Source organism: Archocentrus centrarchus, chromosome 6 (assembly GCF_007364275.1).
Source record: "Archocentrus centrarchus isolate MPI-CPG fArcCen1 chromosome 6, fArcCen1, whole genome shotgun sequence".
In the NCBI taxonomy this organism is placed as follows: Eukaryota; Metazoa; Chordata; class Actinopteri; order Cichliformes; family Cichlidae; genus Archocentrus; species Archocentrus centrarchus.
Window position 1 is genome coordinate 4,275,690 of NC_044351.1, and position 24,350 is coordinate 4,300,039.

The window sequence follows — 24,350 nt, forward strand, 5'->3', positions numbered from 1 at the left end:
GCTCTTGTAGAAACAGTAGAAAGAGGGGGGTAATCACCCTGATTTCTAATTCACTGAACTTTGAATTGATATCTGAGAAGGGAGATAAAGAGGGCAGATTTGTTATTATAAAGGGGAGAATTGATAATGTTGTGGTCACGATAGTTAATGTATATGTACCGCCAGAGAGCGACAGGACTTTCTTAAAAACATTCTTTGACATCATTATCTCACTTAGCGAAGGAGTTCTTATTTGTGCTGGAGACTGGAACACAATCCCTAATTTTGCTCTAGATACGACAAGCCATAAGAAACAAAAAACTGGTAGGTCAAAAGACCTAAATATCCTGATCAGGGAGATGGGCCTGTTTGATGTCTGGAGGGGTCTCCATATTAAAGAAAGAGAATTTACCCATTTCTCTTCTACCCACAAAGTCCACTCAGGATTGACCTGTTTCTGATGAATACCATTGATAGATCTAAAGTGAAGGAATGCTTAATTGGAACATCTGATATTTCAGACCACAATATTATCTATTTGTCCATCTGTCTGACTAGTAGGCCTAAAACAACATTATGGCGCTTAAATATAGGTATTCTTAATAATGAATCCACAACAAAGGAGATTAGAAAAGAAATAACGGAATGTGTAAAAGACAATAATAATGGGCAGGTAAATCCCACCTTAGTTTGGGACACGGTCAAGGCAGTAATGAGAGGGAGACTAATTTCTAGAACTGCTTACCTTAAAAAAATAAAGAGGTTAAAATACGATGAACTGGAAAAACTCTGAGGAACTTAGAACTAAAAAAGCAAATGACTAACAATGGAGAATTTTTAGAACAAATAACAAAAACTAAAAACAAAATAAACGATATGATACTCGAGGAACTTGAGGAAAAATTAAGATTCTGCAAACAAACATTCTACGAATCAGGCCCAAAAGCTACCCGGATCTTAGCCAGACAACTTCGTAAACACCATTTGAAGCATTCGATTACCAAAATTAGAGAACCCTCTGATGGTAATTTAACCTATGACATGGATAAAATACATAAGACCTTTGAAAATTATTTTAAAACACTATATTCTGCCCCAAGATCAGTTAACATAACTGATATTGATAATTATTTGGCATCTTTGGATCTACCTTCACTAGGTCTAACCCAAAACAAAACTCTAACTGCCCCCATCACACAGGAAGAGTTAGATACAGTTATTGGACATTTGAAAAGTAATAACTGCCCAGGTAGCGATGGGTTCCCAAATGAATGGTACAAGACGTTCAGGAAGGAGCTATCTCCTGTCCTGCTTGAATCTTTGAACTGGACATTGAGCAGAGCTGAGATCCCGCCATCTTGGAGAGAGGCTGTAATATCGGTCCTCCCTAAAGAAGGGAAAAATGTTGAATACTGCGAATCATATCGCCCAATCTCAATTCTGAATGTCGACTATAAAATTTTACATCAATAATTTCTCGGAGAATGGAGTATTATTTGTTAGACCTAATACATGAAGACCAGACGGGATTCATCAAAGGCCGACAAACCCATGACAGCATAAGACGAACATTGCATATATTAGACCAAGCTAAAAAGCAGGGCCTCAGTGCCGCATTAATTAGTTTAGATGCAGAAAAAGCCTTTGATAGGGTCAACTGGACTTTTTATATAAGGTACTAGAGCGCCTGGGCTTTAATAACCAGTTTATTAGGTGCTTGCGATCACTTTATGATGAACCACGGGCCAGGGTAAAAATCAATGGGCACCTAACAAACAGCTTCCAACTACACAGAGGAACCCGTCAGGGATGTTGTCTAAGCCCATCGCTTTTTGCAATATTCATTGAACCCTTGGCACAGGCCATTAGAGAGGATGATGGGATAAAGGGAGTTAGTTTTGCAAATATAGAACACAAGATTGCCCTCTTTGCAGATGATGTAATCACATACCTCCAAAATCCAGATACAACGCTCCCCAGAGTTATGTCAGCATTAACTGAGTTTGGTCAACTGTCGGGCTACAGTCTAAACATCACAAAAACACAGGTTCTGACAATTAACTACTCACCTAGTAAATTTATAAGAAAGACATATGGACTTAGGTGGGATGCATAAAAGCTAAAATATTTAGGAGTATTCATTTCTCGAGACTTGGATGAGTTATTTAGTTTGAACTTTGATAATCTTACTGAAAACATACAAAAAGATTTGACAGCCTGGGCAAGGTTATTGTTGGACTTCACAGCTAGAATGGAAATAGTGAGGATGAATCTACTTCCTCGATTTTTATATCTTTTCATGTCATTGCCTACTAGAATATCTAGCGCACAGTTTCATGCCTGGGACAGATTGATCTCCAGATTTATTTGGTCCGGGACCAGACCAAGAGTAAAATTTAAAACACTCCAAATTAATAGGGACTAGGGGGGTCTGGCTCTTCCAAATTTGAGAGAATACTATTACGCATCTCAGATGAGATTCATGGTCTGCTGGTGCTCCTTGGAAATGGAGACTAGATGGAAACAGATTGAACTTAGCCAGGGTGGGGCCCAACCTCAAACACGTCTGGGAGGTAAAATAGTTACAGACAAAAATGGGAATGGTATAGTTGAAGATACGTTGTTAATCTGGAAAGAAGTGGTTGATAGGTACAGATTGGCAGATGTCACTGGACTTCTGATGTGGCCCTCCTGTAACTCAAATTTCCGACCAGGAGAATTAGATTCTTCTTTTTTAGATTGGAAAGATAGAGGGCTTGTGGCTTTGTGCCAGTTTGTAGAAGGTAACACTTTTAAAACATTTGAGCAACTGAAAAGGGATTACAACCTTGAGAATAGAGATTTATTTAAATATTTCCAGGTCAGGCACTTTTACAATACAAAAATTAAAAAAGGTGTTCCTCCAGAAGGTAATACTATTGTGAACATTTTTGCAAATGCTTATACGCACCTCCCATGCAAAGCTGTTTCCAAACTATATAAGGGGTTGCAGAAACATAATGGAAATAACACCTTGAATATTAAGTCTAAATGGGAAAGGGAATTGGGAGTAAAAATTACAGAGGATGCTTGGCTTTCTATGTGTGTGGCACAACAGACGTCTACCAGTTCTAAAAGATGGAGGGAATTTGGATGGAAGTGTTTAATTAGATACTTTATTACACCGCAAATTACTAGTAGATATAGAGGGGAAGAACAGCAATGTTGGAGACAATGTGGATATCGGAACGCCAATCATTCTCATGTATTTTGGTCCTGCCCAAAGTTGGCAGCTTACTGGGATGGAATCTGTCAGACTACTGGGATAATTTTGGGGTATGTCATCCCCAAAGATCCTAGAATTTTTCTGTTGGGGCTGATATCTGGAGAATTGTTTCAAAAAGAGGATGAGTACCTTTTTAAAATTCTATCAATTGCTAGCAAAAAAGCAATTACACGATCTTGGCTAAAGACACTCCCCCCCCCAGCTGGACCACTGGAGGGACGTCGTGGAGGAGATTCATTCTATGGAAAAACTGACATTTCTTTTACGTATGAAAGGACATTCTTACAATAAACGTTGGTCTAAATGGTTAACATACAAGAGCAAGGAAGCATAACTAGGTGTAATATCTTGTAATGTATATATATATACTTAACTAAGAATCAGTGCCCCAAGTTCAGTGTGTGTTGTATGTTTTATTGTAATGAAAAATGTTAAATAAAGAGTATAAAAAAAAAAAAAAACTGCATACCTTTGACTTCAGGTGCTTTTTTTATGAAAACATTTCATCTTTTGACATTTTGTAAAAACTTTTTTTCTCTCCAGAGTTTGATCAGAAGATTAATAGTACTCTCATATCTATAACCTGAATATGAACTACAGCAAGTAGACAGTTAGCTTTTCTTAGCTAGTTGAATGAAAAGAGAATTATTTAAGATGCAGCAGTATTCATTTACACCAGGACGTATTAATGCTTTCATTCTCCTACTTTTTGCTTGCTCTCTGGCTGTAGGTTTTGAGAATGACATGGTGACACTGGTTCTGTCTGTTGGTCGATGTCAGTCTCTTCGACATCTCGCACTGGGGAGAAACTTTGCCATGAAGTCCAGGTATGATGGAAAAGATTTAGAGGTCTCTTTAGCACCATGTTGTCTCCTGACACCAGTTTATTATATTGATATATGATTAAATAAGCCTTTATTGTCTCCTTTGGGAACATTTTAAATATACTGATCCTTCACAATGGTTAAAAATGCTTGGAGATTAAGTAAATGTTACTAATTTTCTCATTAGAATGGCCATTGAAAGTGAGTGGCAGGTAAACTGTCAGTTTCTCAGTCAGTATATGAAACCGAAAAATGGCCAAGCTTATACATACGTAGTCTCACGGCTGCATCATGTAGCAATGGAAGAAGGCAGTGTGATGAATTATGTGTACATTGTTTAATTGTGGAAGAGAGACCAGCTGGACCTCTGCGATGATCCACTGGAAAACCTTGGGTCCTTGCATGTATTCAATACTTTAAATCTTTCTAAACATTGTTGCAGACCAAGCACACCTCTGATGGCAGTGGCCTCTTTTAGCGAGGCGTACCTCGATAAACAGATAAAAATTAGTCAGGAATGTTTTGAGGAACATTTAAGTGATTTAGCGTCTTGAGTTGGCCTTCAAATTCGCCAGCTTCAGTTTGATCAAATAGCTGTGGGATGTGCAATAAAAATAAGTCCAATCTATTAATATCACATCCCACAACTTTCAGGACGGCTAATGGCTCTTTCAGAGCTGTTTTGGCTGCACAAAGGGAACTTACGTGATATAGACAAATTTGGGATTGATGTCACTGCATTGTAGTGACAAAAAAACAATAGAAACACTTAAAAGTAAACCAGCAGGATCTCATAAGTAAATTAAGAAAAAAAATGCATATATGTGCAGTTGTTCATTAGAATATAAATGCAAAAATGATGGCCATCACTTTGATAGAATAGCGTTGTCAAAGATGCCATTTGAAATGCAGATGTTTATGGTTGCAAGTCTTTAAACTGAGTGAAACAGGTTTTTCAGCATGGTGTTGCTTGTGGTGTTTTGAAAAAATGTAAATAATGACCAAAATGTATTATTAAGATGCAAAAATCTCAGATTTGTGCATGAGACATTCATACACATGATTTATGCACAGATTTGTGTGCACTCACTGTTTGTGAATCAAGATATTGTTTTTAAACTGGTTGTATTTGTAAAGCAGCCTCTAATTGAGAGAATGTAAAAGTTTAAATGTGATTTCTGCTGGCCATTTGGTGAACGTGGTCCCTTGTTCATAAGTTTCTCCTCTTCTTTCTCCCTTCATCCCATGACCGTCCCGTTTGGTATCAACCAGGGCACTCACTGATGTTCTTCAACGTATAGCTCAGATAATCCAGGATGAAGAGTGTGTGAGTGAAACCTTAATAGTACTTTAGTGTAATCCAGTGGCCCTGCAATAGACTGACAACCTGTCAGGAGTGTAACCCACCTCCAGCCCCCTGGAGCCTATCACAGCTGGATAAGCAGTTAAGAAAACTGATGGATGGGTATAATTCATTGTTAACTTAATGAATTAATATTAATAATTGATATTAGCACCTTATTTCACACATTTTACTTACAGGCTACATTTCAAATAACTTTCTCAGTATTGTTTATCTCAGCACTGGGACATTGGAAGTTGACATGAATGCTGAAATTTCTTGAATGCATATATTTGTGTGTGTGTGTGTGTGTTTATGTTTGCAGCCCTTGCAGTCTTTATCAGTGTGCGACTCCAAGCTGAAGACTGGGATGCACATCCTGCTGAGTGCTTTGGGTGGCCACGCTGCTCTGGTTGATCTTGACATTAGTGGAAACTCTATTGGAGACACTGGAGCCAAAATGTTGTCCAAAGCCCTGATGAGTAATACCAGCCTGAGGTGCACATGTAAACACACACATATACACACTCTCACTCTCACACAATATTTCAAGGAATGCTAATCAGTAAAATACAGAACATGCTTTAAGAAGCAGAGGACGGATGATTGTGGAAGCTTTTGTAATATCAGTGGAATTTCCTCAAACTGACCAATCTTTCTTTTTCAAGGACTTTAACGTGGGACAGAAACAATGTGACTGCCAGAGGTTTCCAGGATGTGGCAGATGCCTTGGAGAGGTCATGCATACACACACACTCAGTGACAAAGCAAAAGAACATAAAAAGACACACAACATTCAGATTCCGTTAATGTTAGAGTACTGTTTGCAGCTGTTGAATAATACTGTCCAGATAAATGTGAAGAAAGTCTTTGCCGGCTTTGACCAGTGGATACTGTAAAAAACAACATACAGAAATTTGGTTAAACCAAGTCATCTGCTCTAGCTTACAGTACTTAATGTAATAGGTGATGATGAGCATATATAAAAGTCATTCCAATGGTCCGAAAGCTCATTCTTCAACCCACTCTAAACCCACCATTTCAGACATTTTTCTCCTATTCTCACTGATGTCAGTGAGGGCAGATATCCTCAGTTTGGTGAACAGCTCTGGCTGCGTGCACAACAGTCCTGCCACCTGCTGTTCAAGGCTTTTAGCAGCCAGTGAGAAGAAAGTTGGCTTAAAGAAAGGGAGAATGGAGCTAAAGTTATATAAGCTCAAATAAGGTAAATAAGGACCATTTTAAACAATGAATCACTAAAAGCAACTCTAGTAGAGTCCTAGAATAAAAATATGGAGCTGGAAATGAACATAATAACCCCCCTTTAATGTTAATAAACAAAGCTAGGATACTTGAGTACAACATGGCAGTACCATTGTATAATACTTTGTTAAAAAGCAGAGATGACCCTGAGACTTCTTTTTTGTAGTTTGAAGAAAACAGACACGATGGAAAAGTCATTTTATGAATATATATATGTATTAAGTCCTGGTTGTTTCTTCTCACAATGAAAATCAAACCACGGTGACGGTTTTTTAAGGATGACAACAACCTTTTTTATTTACATCAAAACAAAAAAAGTCATTTTTTAAAAAATGAGCCCTTCACCAAGTATACCTATCAAGGCCAGCTCTGCAGATTACTTCAAGACAATGTAGTGCTGACCAGTCAGTAAATTACAAAGTTCTATATACCAATCAAGCATAAGATTATGACCACCTGCCTAATATTGTGTTGGTCCCCCTTTTGCTGCCCAAACAAGCCATGAGCCATTCAAAGCTATTCAAAGCATGGACTCCACTAGACCCCTGAAGGTGTGCTGTGGTATCTGCACCAAGATGTTAGCAACAGATCCTTCAAGTCCTCAAAGTTGGGAGGTGGGGCCACCATGGATCTAGATTGTTTGTCCAGCACATCCTACAGATGCTCGATTGGACTGAGATCTGGGGACACCTCAACTTGTGCTGCGCCCCTCAAACCATTCCTGAACCATGTCTTTGTGGCAGGGAGTGTTATCCTCCTGAAAGAGGCCACAGCCATCAGTGAGTACCATTTCAAATGAAAGAGTGTACATGGTCAGCAACAATGCTTATGTAGGTGGTATGTGTGTCAAAGTAACATCCACATGGATGGCAGGACCCAAGGTTTCGCAGCTGAACATTGCCCAAAGCATCACAGTGCCTCCATCGGTTTGGTTTCTTCCCGTAATGCATCCTGGTGCCAGGTGTTTCCCAGGTAAGCGTCACACCTGCACCCGGCCATCCACACGCTGTAAAAGAAAACGTGATTCATCAGATCAGGCCACCTTCTTCAGTTGCTCCATGGTCCAGTTCTGATGCTCACGTGTCCATTGTTGGCGCTTTTGGCAGTGGACAGGAGTCAGCATGAGCACCCTGACTGGTCTGTGGCTATGCAGCCCCATATGCAACAAACTGTGATGCACTGTGAATTTTGACACCTTTCTATCAGAACCAGCACAAACTTTTTTGGCAGTTTGAGCTACAGTAGCTCATCTGTTGGATCGGACCACACGGGCCAGCCTTTGCTTCCCACGTGCATCAGTGAGCCTTGGCCCGCCCATGACCCTGTCACTGGTGCAATGATAAAGAGATTATCAGTGTTATTCATGTCACCTGCCAGTGGTGATAATATTATGCCTGATCAGTGTTAAGTCCTTTATAAAAAGATGTTACTTCATCTTCATTGGCATCATCATTTGAATATTCTTATTTTTAATTGTGAGAAGAGTGGCATATATTTATACATATAGCTATTTACTTATTGTAGAAAGTACTGTAAGAATGTTACAGTACTGTGCAAACTCTTGAGCCACCCCTTATTTCTTTGTATTTTGCTTCCAAGGAGCCAGATCTTCTTGTAACAGTTGCAACAGTTCCTCAGTTTTTCTTTGGACATTGGCTGCTTTTTCACTCATTTTCAGTCCAGTTTTTGTACCTGACCATTATCAGAGGAATATTTAATTTTGTTTGATTGTTAAGCCACTTCATGTTGACCTGTGGATCGTTCAAGCATAAAAAAGGCATCTAACTCAAGGATGACCAGTGTTGTGTCTTAGCAAAGAGCCAATTTTAAATTGTATCATTAGGCAATTTGTTACTAGCAGCAAAAACACATCATTTGTTCCCAATTCTTTAGTTGAATCTATGAAAAAATGTCCAAGATAACATTTTAAACAGCATAAAATTGTGTTTTGCATTAATAAGATGATTCCCAAAGAGCCCAAAATATTTGCAGTGATGTGCAGTGTGTCCCTAAAAACATCTGAGGAATCTGAGTAAGTGAAGGACCAAAGAAGAAGGTGCAGGCCTTAAAAAAAGATCTAATGCAGATGAAAGTATCTGGATGTCATGTCCTTTAGAATAGAAAACAATCCACCAAAGACTACCACGGACCTGAGAGATGCATCTTGACCTTCAGTGGATTCATCTACTGTTCACGGAAGCCTCATCAGAAATGATCTCAGCCTATTGAGAACCTATAGATCTCATCTTGAAATAGCAAATATGTTTGGCACAACAACGCATTCAGATCACAGTTTCTGCTTGCAAGATCTACAGACATGACAGGGCTAATAAAAAAAAAAAAAAAAAAAAAAAAAAAAAAAAAAAGAAATGATCTCAGTGGAGGGTCGTTTGTTAGGAAGGGAAACAGGGAGAAAGAGTGAGGTGTGCCAAAGTAAACATGAAAATAAGTGGCAATAAACCTTCAAAATTTTAAATTGTTGGTTCAAATTGTGGTCATAGACCAGCCTCCCCAGAGCTTAGACTTCAGCATTATTGAGGGAGTGTGGGATCATACTAACAGAGAACAGAACAAAAGGCAGAAACATCCATGAATGTCCTTCAAGAAGCCTGGAGAACTGTTCCTAAAGCCTGCTTAAAGAAGTGACAAGAAAACTGCCTCAGAGAGTTCAGGCTGTTTGAAGAATAAAAGGTGTCACACAAAATAAATATATTTGCACATCTCAATAATTGCTGCACCTAATTCCCATTTCCTAGCAAAATATAAGGATGATTCTAGTGAAAATAATATGACTAAAAACCTAAAGACGAGCATACAGGTTCTGCACAACTGAATAGATGTATAATTGACGGTAGGCTTCTTTGTTGTGCAGGAACTTCACTCTGCAGCACGTGTCTCTTCCCCTGGCTGATATCACACAGAGTTACCGCAGCAACCCTGACAGAACAAAAAGAGCCCTGAACAAGGTCAGTGTGTTCAGCAGGTTTTCACTCGCTGTTAAAGTTTATAAGCATTTTATGTGTTCAGTACTTGAAGGGTAAAAATTCTTTTACATTGCAGTTCATGTTTTCTCATGGTTACCACTGTATCCAAGTTATCACTGTATCCAAGTACTATCCAATAATTATATTGCATCAACAGTGATTATAGCTGGGTAATAACAAGGCAGAAACTGGGGGTAATAATGTGGAAACAATTCCCACTATTACCCCCATGAGGCAAAACCAGTTAATAATAGTATAGTAATATACTGTTACCAATATGATAAAACTGCTAGCAAAAAAAAATTATAATACCTGTGCATTGATATATTGATAGTATTAAGATGCTATTACCATATTATAATGGTAGCATTACAGTGGACATGAAACATTACATGTATAAAAGCTAATTTAAAGCATGGAGCTCTGTTTCTAAAAAACTGTCATAGATTTAACTCTGTCTGTGAAGCTGCATTTAAGAAACAAGTGTTTAAAGTTTTTAGACATCACTGGGTTGGTTGGAACCAATACCCTCACTGGGAAACTAGGAAACTAACCTAAAAAGTGCCTGTGTGTGTGTGTGTGTGTGTGTGTGTGTGTGTGGTGTGTGTGTGTGTGTGTGTGTGTGTGTGTGTGTGTGTGTGTGTGTGTGTGTGTGTGTGTGTTTAGATTCAGCAGTATTTAGACAGAAACAACCAGAGACAGTCTGACAGTGCAGAACTTCAGCAAGTCTTTAGAACTCAACAATCTGAAAAGGTAAGGCATATAAAATATTCTGTTAGATCCAAGTACACAACAGTAAAAATTCAACTGATTAATTTTAGATAACTACAATAGTAAAACAAATGATGAGGATTCTTTGTTTGGGAGGTGGCAAGCAGGGGTGGGTATACCTGTACCCTTCCATCTGGGAACACCATTGTCCTACTGGGGGACTTCAGCGCTCACGTAGACAATGACAGTGTGACCTGGATGGGTCCACAAGATTTTCAACACCCACACTGGCATAGCTTTGACAGCATTCCAAGAGAGATGGGAACATTGAGTCTGAATGGACCATGTTCCAGGCCTCCATTGCTGAGGCACCTGGCATGCGTCTGTGCTGAAAAAGGATTCCTGTGGGCATGGGTAGCTTGTGGGACTCTGGAAGCACCTGACAGATGCTGGCAGGAAAACCAGAGTGTGGCTCTGGCAATAGCTAAAGCAAAAACTTGGGTGTGGGAAGAATTTGGCAACCCCTTGGTGCAAGGGGATGTTTGGTTTTAAGTGGAACTGCTGGATATTCAAAATTTCCCTTGGGGATAACCAGCCAGCCAACCTACCTACAGGGCTCTGCTGACCACAAATGAGCACGTAGTTGGGTTGTAGAAGACCCAACTGACCAACCTGTGCACCACCTGCATTGACTACAAGAAAGCCTATGACTCGATGCTGCACACATGGATCCTGGAATGCCTAGAAACTATAACAAGATCAACAGGACCCTAAGAGCCTTCATCAAGAACTCAATGGGAATTGGAGAACACTAGAGGCCAACTTCAAGCCCATCGCACAAGTCAACATCAGGTGCGGGATTTACCAACGAGATGCTCTGTCCCCACTGCTGTTCTGCATAGGCCTGAATCCCCTCAGCCAGATCATCAACAAGACTGGCTACAGACACTGACTATAGAATGGAGTGAACATCAGCCACCTCCTCTGCGTGGATGACATAAAGCTGTATGCCAGGAGTGAATGAGCTATCGATTCACTGATCCCAACCACCAGGATCTACAACAATGATATCGGAATGTCATTCGGACTGGAGAAGTGTAGTTGGATGGTAACTAAGAAGGAAAAGTAGTCAGAACTGAGGGGATTACACTACCAGAAGGCAACATTGCAGACATTGAGGACAGCTACAAGTACCTTGGAATCCCACAGGCAAATGAGAACCATGAAGAGGCCGCTAGGAAAGCTGCAACCTCCAAGTACCTGCAGAGAGTAAGGCAAGTCCTGAAGAGTCAGCTGAATGGGAAGAACAAGATCCGGGCTATCAACACCTATGCCCTGCCAGTTGTCAGTTCTGGTATTCTATGGCAAATGCTAATCAGGTTCCACAGTATCAGGCAGTGAACACATAGCCCGCTAGAGGACGTTGGACCCTCGGGCCACCCTGATGAAGTCTGTTTCTGATTGTTTGGTCAGAAACATTCACACCGGTGGCAGCTGGAGGTCATTTTGTAGCTCTGGCAGTGCTCATCCTCTTCCTTGCACAAAGGAGCAGATACCAGTCCTCCTGATGGGTTAAGGACCTTCTACAGCTTATTAATTTCTGTCTAGCTCTGTATCTTCAGTTCTATGTCTGTTGTCCTCCATTTTAGCTTGTTCAAGGCATGTGTCGCCAGTTAGAGGGCAGTCTTCAGCGTTTAAGCCACTGTAACATTCAGGAGGGCCAGGTCGATGTCCTCACAGCACATGAGGTGCTGCAACATGCCAGGGAGTCTTTAAAGGTACAGACTGCAACAATAGTTTTGGAAAACATTTAAATTCTTGAGATTTTGTCTCAAATATTCATAACCAGTCTATAATGAGTGCGCACATATTTATTCACTTAAAACATGATGCAAGCTAACATAGGAATTGAATTTTATCCTTATGAAGATAACAATTTTCACTTTAATTAACAGACTCAGAGAAGTATTATTTCAGCTATGTGATTTTCACTGTGGTAGGTTGTCGAGGTGATGCTTTATGCTACCTAATATTTTTGTTGGCATTATTTTTTGCAGCTGCTGCCCTCGCTGTATGAAGTAGGCAGGAAGTGTGCCTCCAGTGGAGACTTTGTGAACAGCATCCTCTCTGACACTGTTACTGCATTAACTAATGAGTTCACTAGAAGCATACAGGTACATGTTCAGAAACCAGGTAACCCAAATCACCGCGTAATAAATTCTTGAAAAAGTCCTTCAGTCATGTCTGCTGCAGTTTTCGTACTTCGTACACTCCTGTTTCCAAGGCAGCAGGAGCGTTCGCTTTAGTTAAATCTGATTTTTATATGGCACCACTACACAGCACTAGTCATTAAACTGAACTGGAGTCTTGCTTTTACAACAGGTACAGCAAATGACTATGTGTGATTCGAAAAGAAACATTTAATAAGTAACAGGGAAAAAGGACATCCCGGGAAGGCTGAAGTTTTTGAGGAATGTGAGATGTAACAGATTGTGTGAGCAAGTAGTTTAACACTTAAAGAAAGAACTTGGGCATTTCATCATCTACAGTACATTTAGGAGATTTAAGATTCTGAGAATCTAAAAAAAAAGGCTTAGTTAAAATAGACTGAGGTAAAGTAGAATGGTGCCGTGTTGTCTGACCGGTCAAAATATGAATTGTTGTTCTGCTCAGCAGGCAAATTATTCCACAATTTTGTTAAAAGAAGAGGTGAAGAAGAAGTCTTTACATAGTTTTAAAATTTTCAATTTCAGCTTTTAATATGTTTTTAGTTACTAATTTCAGTTAAATTAAAGGTTTAACTGATTTTGCTAATTCTGTCTTCATAAAAAAATGTATGCACTGTCTCAACTTTTGTGGGAAAGGGGCTGTATTTTATAAAGTGCAGTAGTTACACAACAGGGTTCAGACCATGTCTGTAACTCTCACTGTTATATACCAGCACTTCTTAGCCAACCCCCTAACCAGCTGTCTTGAAGACAACTCAGGGCAGGACTTCGTTGGAGGCTTCTGTAGAGGTTTCTTCCATAGCAGATGAGGGCTCCAGTGCAGAGCCCTCATCTGCTATGGTAGTAAAAGGGTCGACGTTTGTTCCACAAACACTTAACGTTGGCCATAACTCAAGAACGATAGATGCATACTGTTCAAGCCAGACTCATCAAACTTCACACACCTGGTCTCTGACCTTACTTTGACCCCTCCCCCCATTACGAATCCCAAACAGCCGAGCGTTGGCACGCTCTCAGCGTGCTTTTGTTTTCTAATCTGTTTCAGTTTCAGCGTAACGTCTATTTGTGTCAAATTAAAGGTAGAGTGCTGATTTATTTCATTAGCACAAGAATTATTATAATTCTTTGAAATCTCCACAGATGCACAAAGTAGTTTGAAGGAATTCAAAGTCATTCACAGGCTCGTGCATTGTTCATAAAACTTGACAACAAATGAGACTTCTGGATTGGAATACTGTTACCAGTAAAATAATTAATTTTATTTTTAAAAAACTTATATGGTGTTCATAATGACTGCAGGTATTTTATTTTCTAGATACAGCTTGACACAAAAAACAGAACAAAAGACATTTCTCTGAGTGTCAGGTCGAGCTCGGTTTTGAGGGAAGACTGTTTCATGTTGTTTTATCTTCAGATGCCCAATCTTGCTCTTACTCAAGCCCTCGTCTCTGTGTTCCAGGAGTTGTCTCAAGGCCTGAGGAGACATGCTGAGGCAGTGTGCCCACGGGTGGTCCAGCGGTCTAGTGTGTGCAAGTGTCTGTCAGAGTGTGTGTCTAAAAGAAGCACACAGACACATATTCCTAAGAAGCACTCTGGTGGAGAGCACAGGGCACATCATCAACAACAGACTGCAGTAAGAACAATTCCACAGTGCAGTTGTTGTCATTTGGTTCGTCTTTTCAGTGACATCCCGTATGATCTGTTTGACCATTGGAACTATATAATGCCATATCACCAGACTCAATGGACATCTTATCAGGATGTGTTCAGTTACATAAAAAGATGAACTGTGATGGTTCCACACTCAGCTTTTACCTAAAACATTATAAATTAAATTCTGAACATTTCTTTGTCTTTCCTCAAAGTTAAATAAATGAATGCATGACAGATATGATCCTTTAGTTTTAGGACTTCTTGTATTAACACTAGGAACGTGAACTGCAATACACCCTGTGAGCATCTTTGTTTTAGTTTCTCTGTTCAATGACCAGAACTTTGTGAACGTGATAACGGGAGAACGATGTCACCTCAAATTCATGTAGTACATCTAGTAAAAATCTCAGACAAGTTTGAATCTTGGCGATCTTGACCTCAAGTCAAGGTCAAGGTCAGAGGGCGAGTTTTCTGAAAACATGATAACTTGATAATGATGTCACCTAGGATTTTCATATTGACTGGCACTGGCAGCTGACAGCATTGTATTTATATCTGTGTCTATATCTATTAAGGCCTGTCCACTTTGGTATATTATTGACAAGTTTGCTTTCTAACATGACACAAGCAAAGACATGAATTATGTCAAGAAATATGTTCAATTCTATATAAGACAATACTAAAACACAACCATGTGTTATATGAGCTTAAATTATTGTAAATTATCAATTTGAACAATGTATTACCATAAATGCAGTCAAACCTTATTTCCTCTGTCCTGTCATTAAAGTGAACTAAGAAAAACATTGACTGTCACTCTGGCTGAAAGCATTGTACAGCAGGTGCTACAGGATCTAAAAGGGGCACAGGACAAAATGGTAAGTGTGTGCGTGCATTGTGCGTGCGTGCGTGTGGTGTGGTGTGGTGTGTGTGTGTGTGTGTGTGTGTGTGTGTGTGTGTGAGATAACCCCCTTTTGGCAACAGCACTCACCATCAACAGGACAGTTGACCAAACCACATAGAAAAAAGCTGCCGGAGGAACAGGACAAGTAGCCCGAACTGTTGCTGTTGAGTATATTCAGTATCAAGAGGCTGTAGCCTAAAAGACCCAAAGGATCAGCTGCCAATGTCCCACTCCAGACAATGTACTGCAATGTATCTGAGGTTTTTTGGCAGAATTAGGGTGACCTACACAATATTAGGCAGGTACTTTTACTGTTGAGGCTGATCAGTATATGTTTTAATTATATTTTATACAGAACAATATTTTACACTTTATTCCCAGTATTTTTATCCACGCACATTATACAGCATCTATCTGACCATCAGTGAAACCTTCAGCACTAAGGAACAATTCAGCATTTTGTAAAATGTTCATATGAATTCATCTCTGGACATTCAGTACATAGTCTAGAAGTCTATTCTAGAAGTACAGTAAGATTACAGTACGCCCAATTAATTACTCCATCTTAATAGCAGTCTTTATGAAATAGGGAACAAGAATATCTCCAAAAATGTTGCACTGTTTTCTTGAACATACCAATAGCAATAATGAAGTTTATCTTCTATTATAATTAGAAAACATATGTAAAAATCTTTGGTGTCTGCACTCATGGGGATAATTTTTTGTATTATTTAGGATTGCCTTATAAAAGAAAATTCATGCAACACTCAGAGACTCAACATCCCAGAGCTCAAAGTGGTTGAGAGTGACTTCCCAACTGATGACGTTAGTACCTCACATCCATCCATTTATTCTGTTATTGTCTGTTTTATCTAATTGTTGAATTTTACAGTTTTCATGTTTTTCTTTTCTTTTTTTTTTAACTTGTACTCTCTCCATCACAGTACAGTCCAGCAATATGGAGAAACAGTTTGCACTCCAAGAGCCTGAGACCTGCCTCTTCAATTAAGAGTAAGCAAAAGCTATTGTATAATCCATTCTCTGAATCTGAATTACATGTGTAGGTGACTGCAAGAACCATCAGACGAATCCAAATCTAATTTAGAGCCATTTTGTACTCACTTAATTTGTCCAGTCACTAACTTTGTCTGCTGTTTGGGGAAGAGTCAGTATATAATGATATATGGAGTATTGTGCAAAAGTCTCGTGTCACCACTCATTTTTTTAATATTTCACTAGGAAAATGGGAAATAGGTGCAGCGATTTATTGAACCGTGGAAACATACAATCAAATACAGTACATGAAGCAAAAACACAGTTTGTAAAATTTTAATAAACTCTTAGTCAGCTGCTTGATTAATAGAAGATTGCTGCTACTCCTCCTCCTCAGCCTCTGCTTTGAGCATTCTGACAGTTAGTGTGACTCGGGGGTGCTGATTCATTTAAACTAACATATTCATCTTGCGGTAACCAGGTTTCTGTTAGGTAGAATAAATCAATATATTGATCAACTATTAAATCATTTACTAACAGGGACTCAGAAGAGTCAGGCCTATTGTGTAATAATCCACATTTAACAGTTTTACTTATTGGTGCAGTTGAGGATGCTGTGTTGTTCTGTCTTTATGAATGTTTATGCTGATTTTGGTTTGTTTTTTGGTGGTCTTTTTTTGGTGGCATGGCAGGCGCACTCTCTTCCAGGTCTTGGATAGTTTTGGGGGGTTTAATAAATTTGACCAGATTTCTAGAAATGAGAGCTGCTCCATCCAAAGTGGGGTGGATGCAAGGCCAGGTATTCACAAGAAATGTTTCCAATTATCTATAAAGCCCACATCATTTTTTAGACACCATTCAGACAGACAGCAATTTAAGGAGAACATGCAGCTAAACATGTCACTCCCGGTCCGATTGGGGAGGGGTCCATAGAATGAATGAGCTATTATTTTTACCAAATCTACATTTAACCTTAGCGAGCAATTTCAGATTTCCTTCTATGTCACCTGCTCTGGCCCTTTCGATCTCTCGCGTCACATTTCTCAAAATAGAATCACCAATAACCAGGGTTCGTTCCTCGGCAGGTGTGTCACTGAGTGGGGAGCGGGGCTTCTGTTTAGGGCTGCGTTTCTTCAACACTAGCACCCAGCCGGCCTGTTTTCCCAGCTGCTCAGGATTCTGCTGGGGAGAGTTAATGGTGGCTAAGCTACCTGGTCCGCATTAGCTACAGGGCCTGGCAAGCTACAGGACACAGATGTCTACTGTCTGTGTAATTTTTTTTAATGTTTGACACATGTAAGAAAAAATTAGGGCATTGTTTTCTCTCAAATTTAGATGAAAGTATCTAAATTTGAGCATTTTTATTTCTAAAAGTATATTCATAAATTTGAATTTCAAAGGATACTGAAATATTCACATTGTCCCTGGAGCTGAAAGATTGATAGGCTTTCACCCTGGCATATTATATGTGTGTATGCCTGTGTGTTAGCTCTGTGTGGCAGGCTAACTGTGTTCCTCTGTGCAGTGCAATATAGCAGCATCCATTTGCTGCTCATCTTTTTCTCTATTTCATCACTGCAAGCTTAAATGATGCTCATTCCTTCCTTTCTCCAGCTCTTTCCTTGCTTAGTATCTCTCTTTCTGCTTGGCACTCCATCTTTCTCCCCTTTCCTGTGTTTATTGTTTGCCCATGCTTTCCATATAGAGTACTGCCTGTCCTAGATAATTTTATATACAGTACATTCCAGGCAAATGCTTGTTTACTACATGGACTGGAGACCAAATCTTTTTATCCCTTCCTCCCTCCGTTTTCTTCTGTCTTTCATCATCTATCTTTTTGTCTCTTTTATCATCATTTATATCATTTCATTCTCAGGCCTTCTGGATGGAGACTGGGAGCAGCAGATCAGGGACAGAGGAGCAGAGAGAGATTGGGGAGGAGGGTGTGGGGAGAGAAGAAAGATGGAGGAGGAAGGTGTGGCTTGCCTTGGTTACCAACAGCAACACCACTGTCACTCACAACCTCAAGCCCCTCCCCTTCCCCTTCTTCTTCCCCGTCCCCCTCCCCCCCAGGACAGAGGGGGAGTAGGCGGAGGGAGGGGAGGTGGTTGGCAGCGGATGCTGCAGAAGCAGTATCAGAACGAGAGGGCATCGTCATTCCTCCTCCCAGTTCCCTCTCCTTTACTCCATCTCCGCTCAAGCTCCAAAGGAGGAGGCAGCTGGCTGCGGAGGCTTACAGAGGCGAGAGGCTCCCTTCCCTGGCTGCTGCCCCAGCCCAGGCCCCCTCCCCGGATCTGGATACTCTGTTTCTCCCATGGAGCCTCTACCCACCCAGGGACAGACTCTAAGGCACTACACTGCCTCCCGACCAAGGCCACGGCGCACACACACACAACCCCCTTCCTCCAGGCCTCAGGTAAGAACCCACACACACCAAAGACCCAGCACACATAAACACGCACTCTGTGCGGATGCATGCAGAAACATACATATAGAATTGTAATCCGAAATTACACATTTGTATTTGCACATAGGCTGTGTGTAGTGGGGCCTTTTTATGTATGGTCAGTAAAATACAGCCACAGTAAAAATAGCAGGATGGAGGAGCAGAAAAGTGAGAAATATCAGGAAAGAATAGATAGAGGATAGGGAGCAGGAAGGAAGTGGGAAAGTAGGGAATAATAGAAAAAATAAATAGGGATCTCCAAGGAAATATCTCTACATCTATCCACAGCATCTATCTATCGTCTTTGTGCTTTTTAATAATATAGTAATAATGGTAGCCATCTTTTATCTTTGCATTTTCCTGCTCCATGTAGTTGTGCACAGGTGTGTGTGGCAGAACAGGCACATACGGTTTGGGAGTGGTGTTCCCTGGGTTGTTCCCAATGCTGTGTGCGTGCGGTGCGTTGTGTGGCGTGCGTTGCGTACGTGCGTGCCTGCCTGCGTGCGTGCTTGCATGTGTGTGTCTTGGGAATGCTTTTGCTAAGTCAATTATTCATGTTTTTCACATTAATGGGGTCTCTGTGCTGAAAGAAAAAATTTCTCTCAATCTGGTTGTGACGTTATTTGTATGAATTGTCTTCTTTTTGATTTACTTTTTATGATGCTCACAAATTGGCTGTTTGGTAGATGTTAGTGTACCATGTGAAGTTTTTTTTTTTTGCACAGTGTTTTTGGTTCCAAAAAGCCATTTTTTACATATGCATTGCAGCTCTGAACAATTTAGACATTCAAAGGGAAAAAAATGCAACACATTCGGACTGCACATTAAACAATCTTCAATGTCTCAGCTTCCAGACTACCATGTTACTATGATAGCTAGTAAAATAGTTAAAAGTCTGATGAATTAACAATTTAATTTCCAGCAACAAATGCTGGCAGAACTACTAGCTATTATTGATACTGGTTCCCAGCTGTGGTTATTGTAAAATTGACTTAAGTGGCTTGAACATGATGGAATATTTTCTGATTAAAAAACAAGAAATAAAGGATTTCTATAGTTATCATCCGTTATGCGTTGGGCACTGTTTTCAGTCAAATGGATGCCATGTTTGCCAGTTATTCCGCTTGCTTGGACCTTCAAAAGGCATTAGTCAGTCAGTGAGTGATAGTAGTTAGTCATTTGCAGTTTAAAATGTAAATTATATATTCGTACATTTCAGAATAAAATAGTAAACATCAAAACTTCAGTGGATCTGTTTCTAATCATGGCCTCCATTTTTTTGAAAACACATGCTTGGTGGGCACGGCATTGCTAAACAACAGCATTGCATTTCTGTATTAAATAAATCAGTTATTTAAATAGTACCAATTCACAACTTGACAAAAGTGCCATCGCATGAAATTTAACATAGTATAGTCAAGACTACAGTATTAAACAGAGAAACCCAATGAGTCCCTGTGAGGAAACAGCTGGCAACCGTGGGCAGATAAGACACTCTTTTACGGCAGAACCAGACTCGGGCAGGGCAGCTACAGAGAATGGACTGAGAGGAGAAAGAGCAAACTATGGCAGAAAGAATATATAAAGTTAGTGACATGTGTAGTGTCAAGTAGTGAGAGATGTGCTGTGCATCTTGGGAGAGCCCTCAGTAGCCAGGGTCTATAGCTCTAAGTAAAGAGCCAGTTGAGGTGTCCCTATTTATATTTTTTTATCAAAAAGCTAAATTTTAAGCTTCAAAAAGATGTTGTCTGTCTCTCAAACCAAAAGGCTTTGACAAGCAGACACTGGAAGAAAGGAAATAGAGGAGCTTGATAGCGGAAGGCCCTATCGCCTATTCTACTTTTGGAAAATCTAGAAACAGAAACAATAAGCAGCCCTGTAACTCTGAGAGCAAAGTGCTCTAGTGGGATAATGTGGTACTATGAGGTCTTTAATGTATGATGGAGCTTGGTCATTAAGAGATTAGTATGCAAAGGATTGTAAATTCTTATTTCTACAGGAAGCTAATGCAGAGAAGCTAAAGTGAGAGAGCTATGACCTGTTGTGTTAGTACTCTGTAGCATTTTGGATGAGCTGGAGGCTTTTCAGAGACTTATAGACATCCTAATTATAAAGAATTACAATAATCAGCCTAAGACAACATATGCACAAAGTATTTTTGGCATCATTCTGTGACAAGATGCTTCTTATTTTGACAATATTGCTGTTGAAAAGAGGTAGTTCTGTATGTGTGAGTTAAAGCACATCCTGGTGAAGGAAAACTCCAGGGTTCCTCAGAGTAGTGCTGGATAACAAGGCGATGTCATACAAAATAAATATATAGTTATTCTGGCTGTGGGTGGGCCAATTTTTTATTGTCTTAATTCACACATCAAAAATTAAAGGGCACCCTGGTCTTAATGGCTTTGTTAGCTAAACTTACTGGTTTGTTTCATCTGGCTTTGTAGACACATTATGGCTGGGGGGTCCTGATAATATTGAACAATGGAAGCATTTATAATCTGTTACGTGCTCCTCCTAGCATAGGACCCCGTGGAACTCCATGACCAACTTTTGATTTGTAGAAGACCGATTTTAAACAAACAAATGACAATCAGATGAATTAAATGACTTAAACCAGTATCATGCTGTTACTGTATTAAAAATGTTGTGATCTGATGGTGCAAAATGGTGTCGAAGCCAACAGAATTTAAACATTTCCCTCTAACCAGGTTGAAGTGCGGTACATTAGCTCAAAATGTTACAAGCTTTAAGACTTTGTTTGGGCAGCGAGTGTAGTAAAGCCAGAAAACATTATGTCCAAGTCTGACAGCTTATTGTTTTTGTTGTTCACCATTCGTATGCCCTGTTCTCTCCTGTAATTGTCAGATTACCCACTCTTTTTCCTTTTTGGTTTAACATTAAAAGTATTTTCTTTATTAAGTTACTAAAATGATTAAAATGATTTTTATTGGTCAAGTCTCACATGCTATTAAATATCAGAGTAGATTATTTCAATTCAATTCGATTCAATTTCAGTTCAATTTTATTATATAGCACCAAATCACAGCAACAGTCACCTCAAGGTGCTTTATACTGTAAGATAAAACCCTACAATAATGCAAAATTTGCTGTGATTCTCCAAAGTAACTTTTACTGACTTTGCACTTAAACAGTTTTTCCCTTAAATCAGTTTTTTTTTATTTTTGGGTTTTTTTTTGTATTGGTCTTGTAAAACTGGAAAAACTAAAAACTTGATTCTTTGGTTTGTAAAAGAATGTTATGCTGTTGTAATTTAATCTAATTTAATTATTTAATTGCACAGTTTAACACAAGGGTAATTAGCCAACATTTTTAAAAAAGATAGCACATACTATTAAACTCAAATGCACTTCAGCTGATTCCAGTGAAGTTTCTTGAAATTCACCAATTCACAGTAGTCAGAGATTAAATGCTGGATAGAAAAAAGTCTTCTTCTAGCTATTCAATATGAAACGGTCACGGAGGCAAGAGTAAAGATGAAACAGCAGCAAAAAAGTGAGGGTCCTGCAGACACAAGCCACTGTGGCAGACAACTTTAGACGGAATGACAGGCAATAAAAAAGAAGACTGAGTGAGACTCAAAAAAAATGTTCTTTTGGTAGTATAGGTACAGTATTGTAAACATTACTTAAACATGTAATTCAGTTCAATAAATTGTATTTTTTAGAGTGAGCGAAATATTTTTTTAATTTTTTATAAAAATGAAAAATACATTTATAGCACCAATCAAAACAAGGTAAGATGAAGAGAAAACTCTAACAATCAGATGATCCCCTATGAGCCCACACTAGGTGACAGTGGGAAAGTAAAACATGGGAAGTCCCCCAGCAATCTGAGCCTGTAGCAGCATAACTAAAGGAAGGCTGGATCAGGTGACCCAGAACCTAATCCAGCCATTCTTTAGTTATGCTGCTATAGGCTAACTATAAGTTTATCATAAAGGAACGTTTTAAGCCTAATCTTAAAAACAGAGGTCTGTCTCCTGAATCCAAACTGGGAGCTGGTTCCACAGAAGAGGGGGGGTCTGATAGTTGAAGGCTCTGCCTCCCATTCTATTTTGGAAAGTCTAGGAACCATAAAGAAGCCTGCAGTCTGAAGAGTGAAGTGTGAGGAGAAGGATCTTAAGTTCCTTGGACCTGGAATATGTCTTTTGTAATTGCTACTGACCCTAAACCAGTCTGAAAGACGGCCCTAACTTCCAGGTCTGAAATGAAAGACAACACAGAAGTGCCTTAAACCTGTGGAAAAATGGTCCTTGGATCCCTTCTGTTGTCACCACAGTAAACACTTTCTAGATATCTTCATGGGTTCAATGTTCTGTTCATTGACCCAAGACTATCAGTTAAGTCCATAATAAATATTTCATTCTAAGTCTTTATAAGAAATGCTGTCAGAAGAGGGGGGGGGGGGGGGTCATCCAGGATATGATTGCTGACCTGGTGGAGTCAGATCAATCCCTCACTCACAATATCCAAGTTTCAAACACCAAGGTGGCCAAGTTAAAACACTGAGCCTGAGGTTTCTTAACAGGACTTTGTTGAGAATAAGTGATGTCACAGTGACTGCTTCCACCTTTTATACTGTCTGTGCTACTGACTCTAATGTTATGACATAACAGTAATAAAAATTGTTGAACAATAAATGACTACGCTACACACACAAACGTATGAGACAAGGCGCAGCAAGTTCCACCTTAAAGTCGGGCAAACAAGCTCAGTTGCCTTTCTGATCAATTGCCATTTGACAATAGTAAGCAAACATCCCCAGTTACATTTAACCTTACCATATGATTGTGTAATAAAGTGCTGGATTTGCCCAGATAATCAAAAAAGAAATTCCATGGTTCAGTAAGGCCCCATTTATACAGGCCTAGAGACCAGTGATACTTGGCAACCACTGCTCTCTAGGAAAAAATAAAGTATTCCCTGATCCGACTGGCGAGCGGTTGCAGAAGGTTGCTTGTTGTTGCTAGGTGAAATTGGTCGCAAAGGAGTATACAGTATAGTACCAAAAACTTTGTGATTGCTTTGGTGCAAACATTCACAACCGTTGGCTGAGTGGCTGTAAAACTAAGACTATTGGCTTTCAAAGTAAAAGTTGCATCTTTTTCAAATGTGTTGGTTTCAGCGGTAAGGTACAAGCTTTACTTTGAAGGCAAGTACTCTCCTTTTCTGTTTATATTACAGATTTTGAAAGTTTTACTACCAACTCTGTGGTTAGTTAGCAGGTGCTTGAAGACAAATCTTGTGTCTCGCAAACTATGATTGACTGCCGCAATCGGCTAGTGACCAAAGCAATCACAGGGAGGTTTTGGTGCACCATCTTCTTGCAAACTGATTTCACCCACTGACTGCCAGCAACTCCAGCAGCCACTTGTCAATAGACTGGGCAGTAAATAAGTTGCCAGGGGGTCAACCAACCAGTCTGGGCCTGTGTGATTGGGGCTTGAGGGGCCCCTCTGCTGTTGAGGCTAACATCATTCTCAGAATGTAGTGCTATTCAGAGTATATTGCAGTATTTTATGGGAAAGAGTAAATATTGCCCAATATATAGTACCACTCAAAAGTTTGGAAACTTTGACTAGTGCTGTACATTGTGGTACAATTTTAATGAAAAAACAATATGCTCCTATCAGGACTCTGACTGTTTTCTTACAGCAGTTTGTTTGTATTCTGTCAAACATTTTTGGCAGAATTCCCACCCCAAACCTGAGAGGATATAGGCCCGACTAGAAAAC

At 39.7% G+C, this 24,350-nt stretch overlaps 1 protein-coding gene across 1 annotated transcript in view; it reads left to right on the forward strand.

Annotated features, from left to right (window-relative positions):
- Positions 1–24,350, forward strand: part of carmil2 (capping protein regulator and myosin 1 linker 2) — an 83,621-nt gene that overhangs the window by 25,879 nt on the left and 33,392 nt on the right. Inside the window, 16 exon segments of the mRNA XM_030731381.1 lie at positions 3,975–4,071; positions 5,341–5,395; positions 5,736–5,908; positions 6,079–6,147; positions 9,546–9,639; positions 10,324–10,410; positions 12,018–12,146; positions 12,426–12,542; positions 14,056–14,171; positions 14,173–14,229; positions 15,040–15,127; positions 15,889–15,978; positions 16,098–16,164; positions 18,023–18,099; positions 18,102–18,315; positions 18,318–18,562. Of these exon segments, the coding sequence (XP_030587241.1) occupies positions 3,975–4,071; positions 5,341–5,395; positions 5,736–5,908; positions 6,079–6,147; positions 9,546–9,639; positions 10,324–10,410; positions 12,018–12,146; positions 12,426–12,542; positions 14,056–14,171; positions 14,173–14,229; positions 15,040–15,127; positions 15,889–15,978; positions 16,098–16,164; positions 18,023–18,099; positions 18,102–18,315; positions 18,318–18,562 (1,775 nt within the window).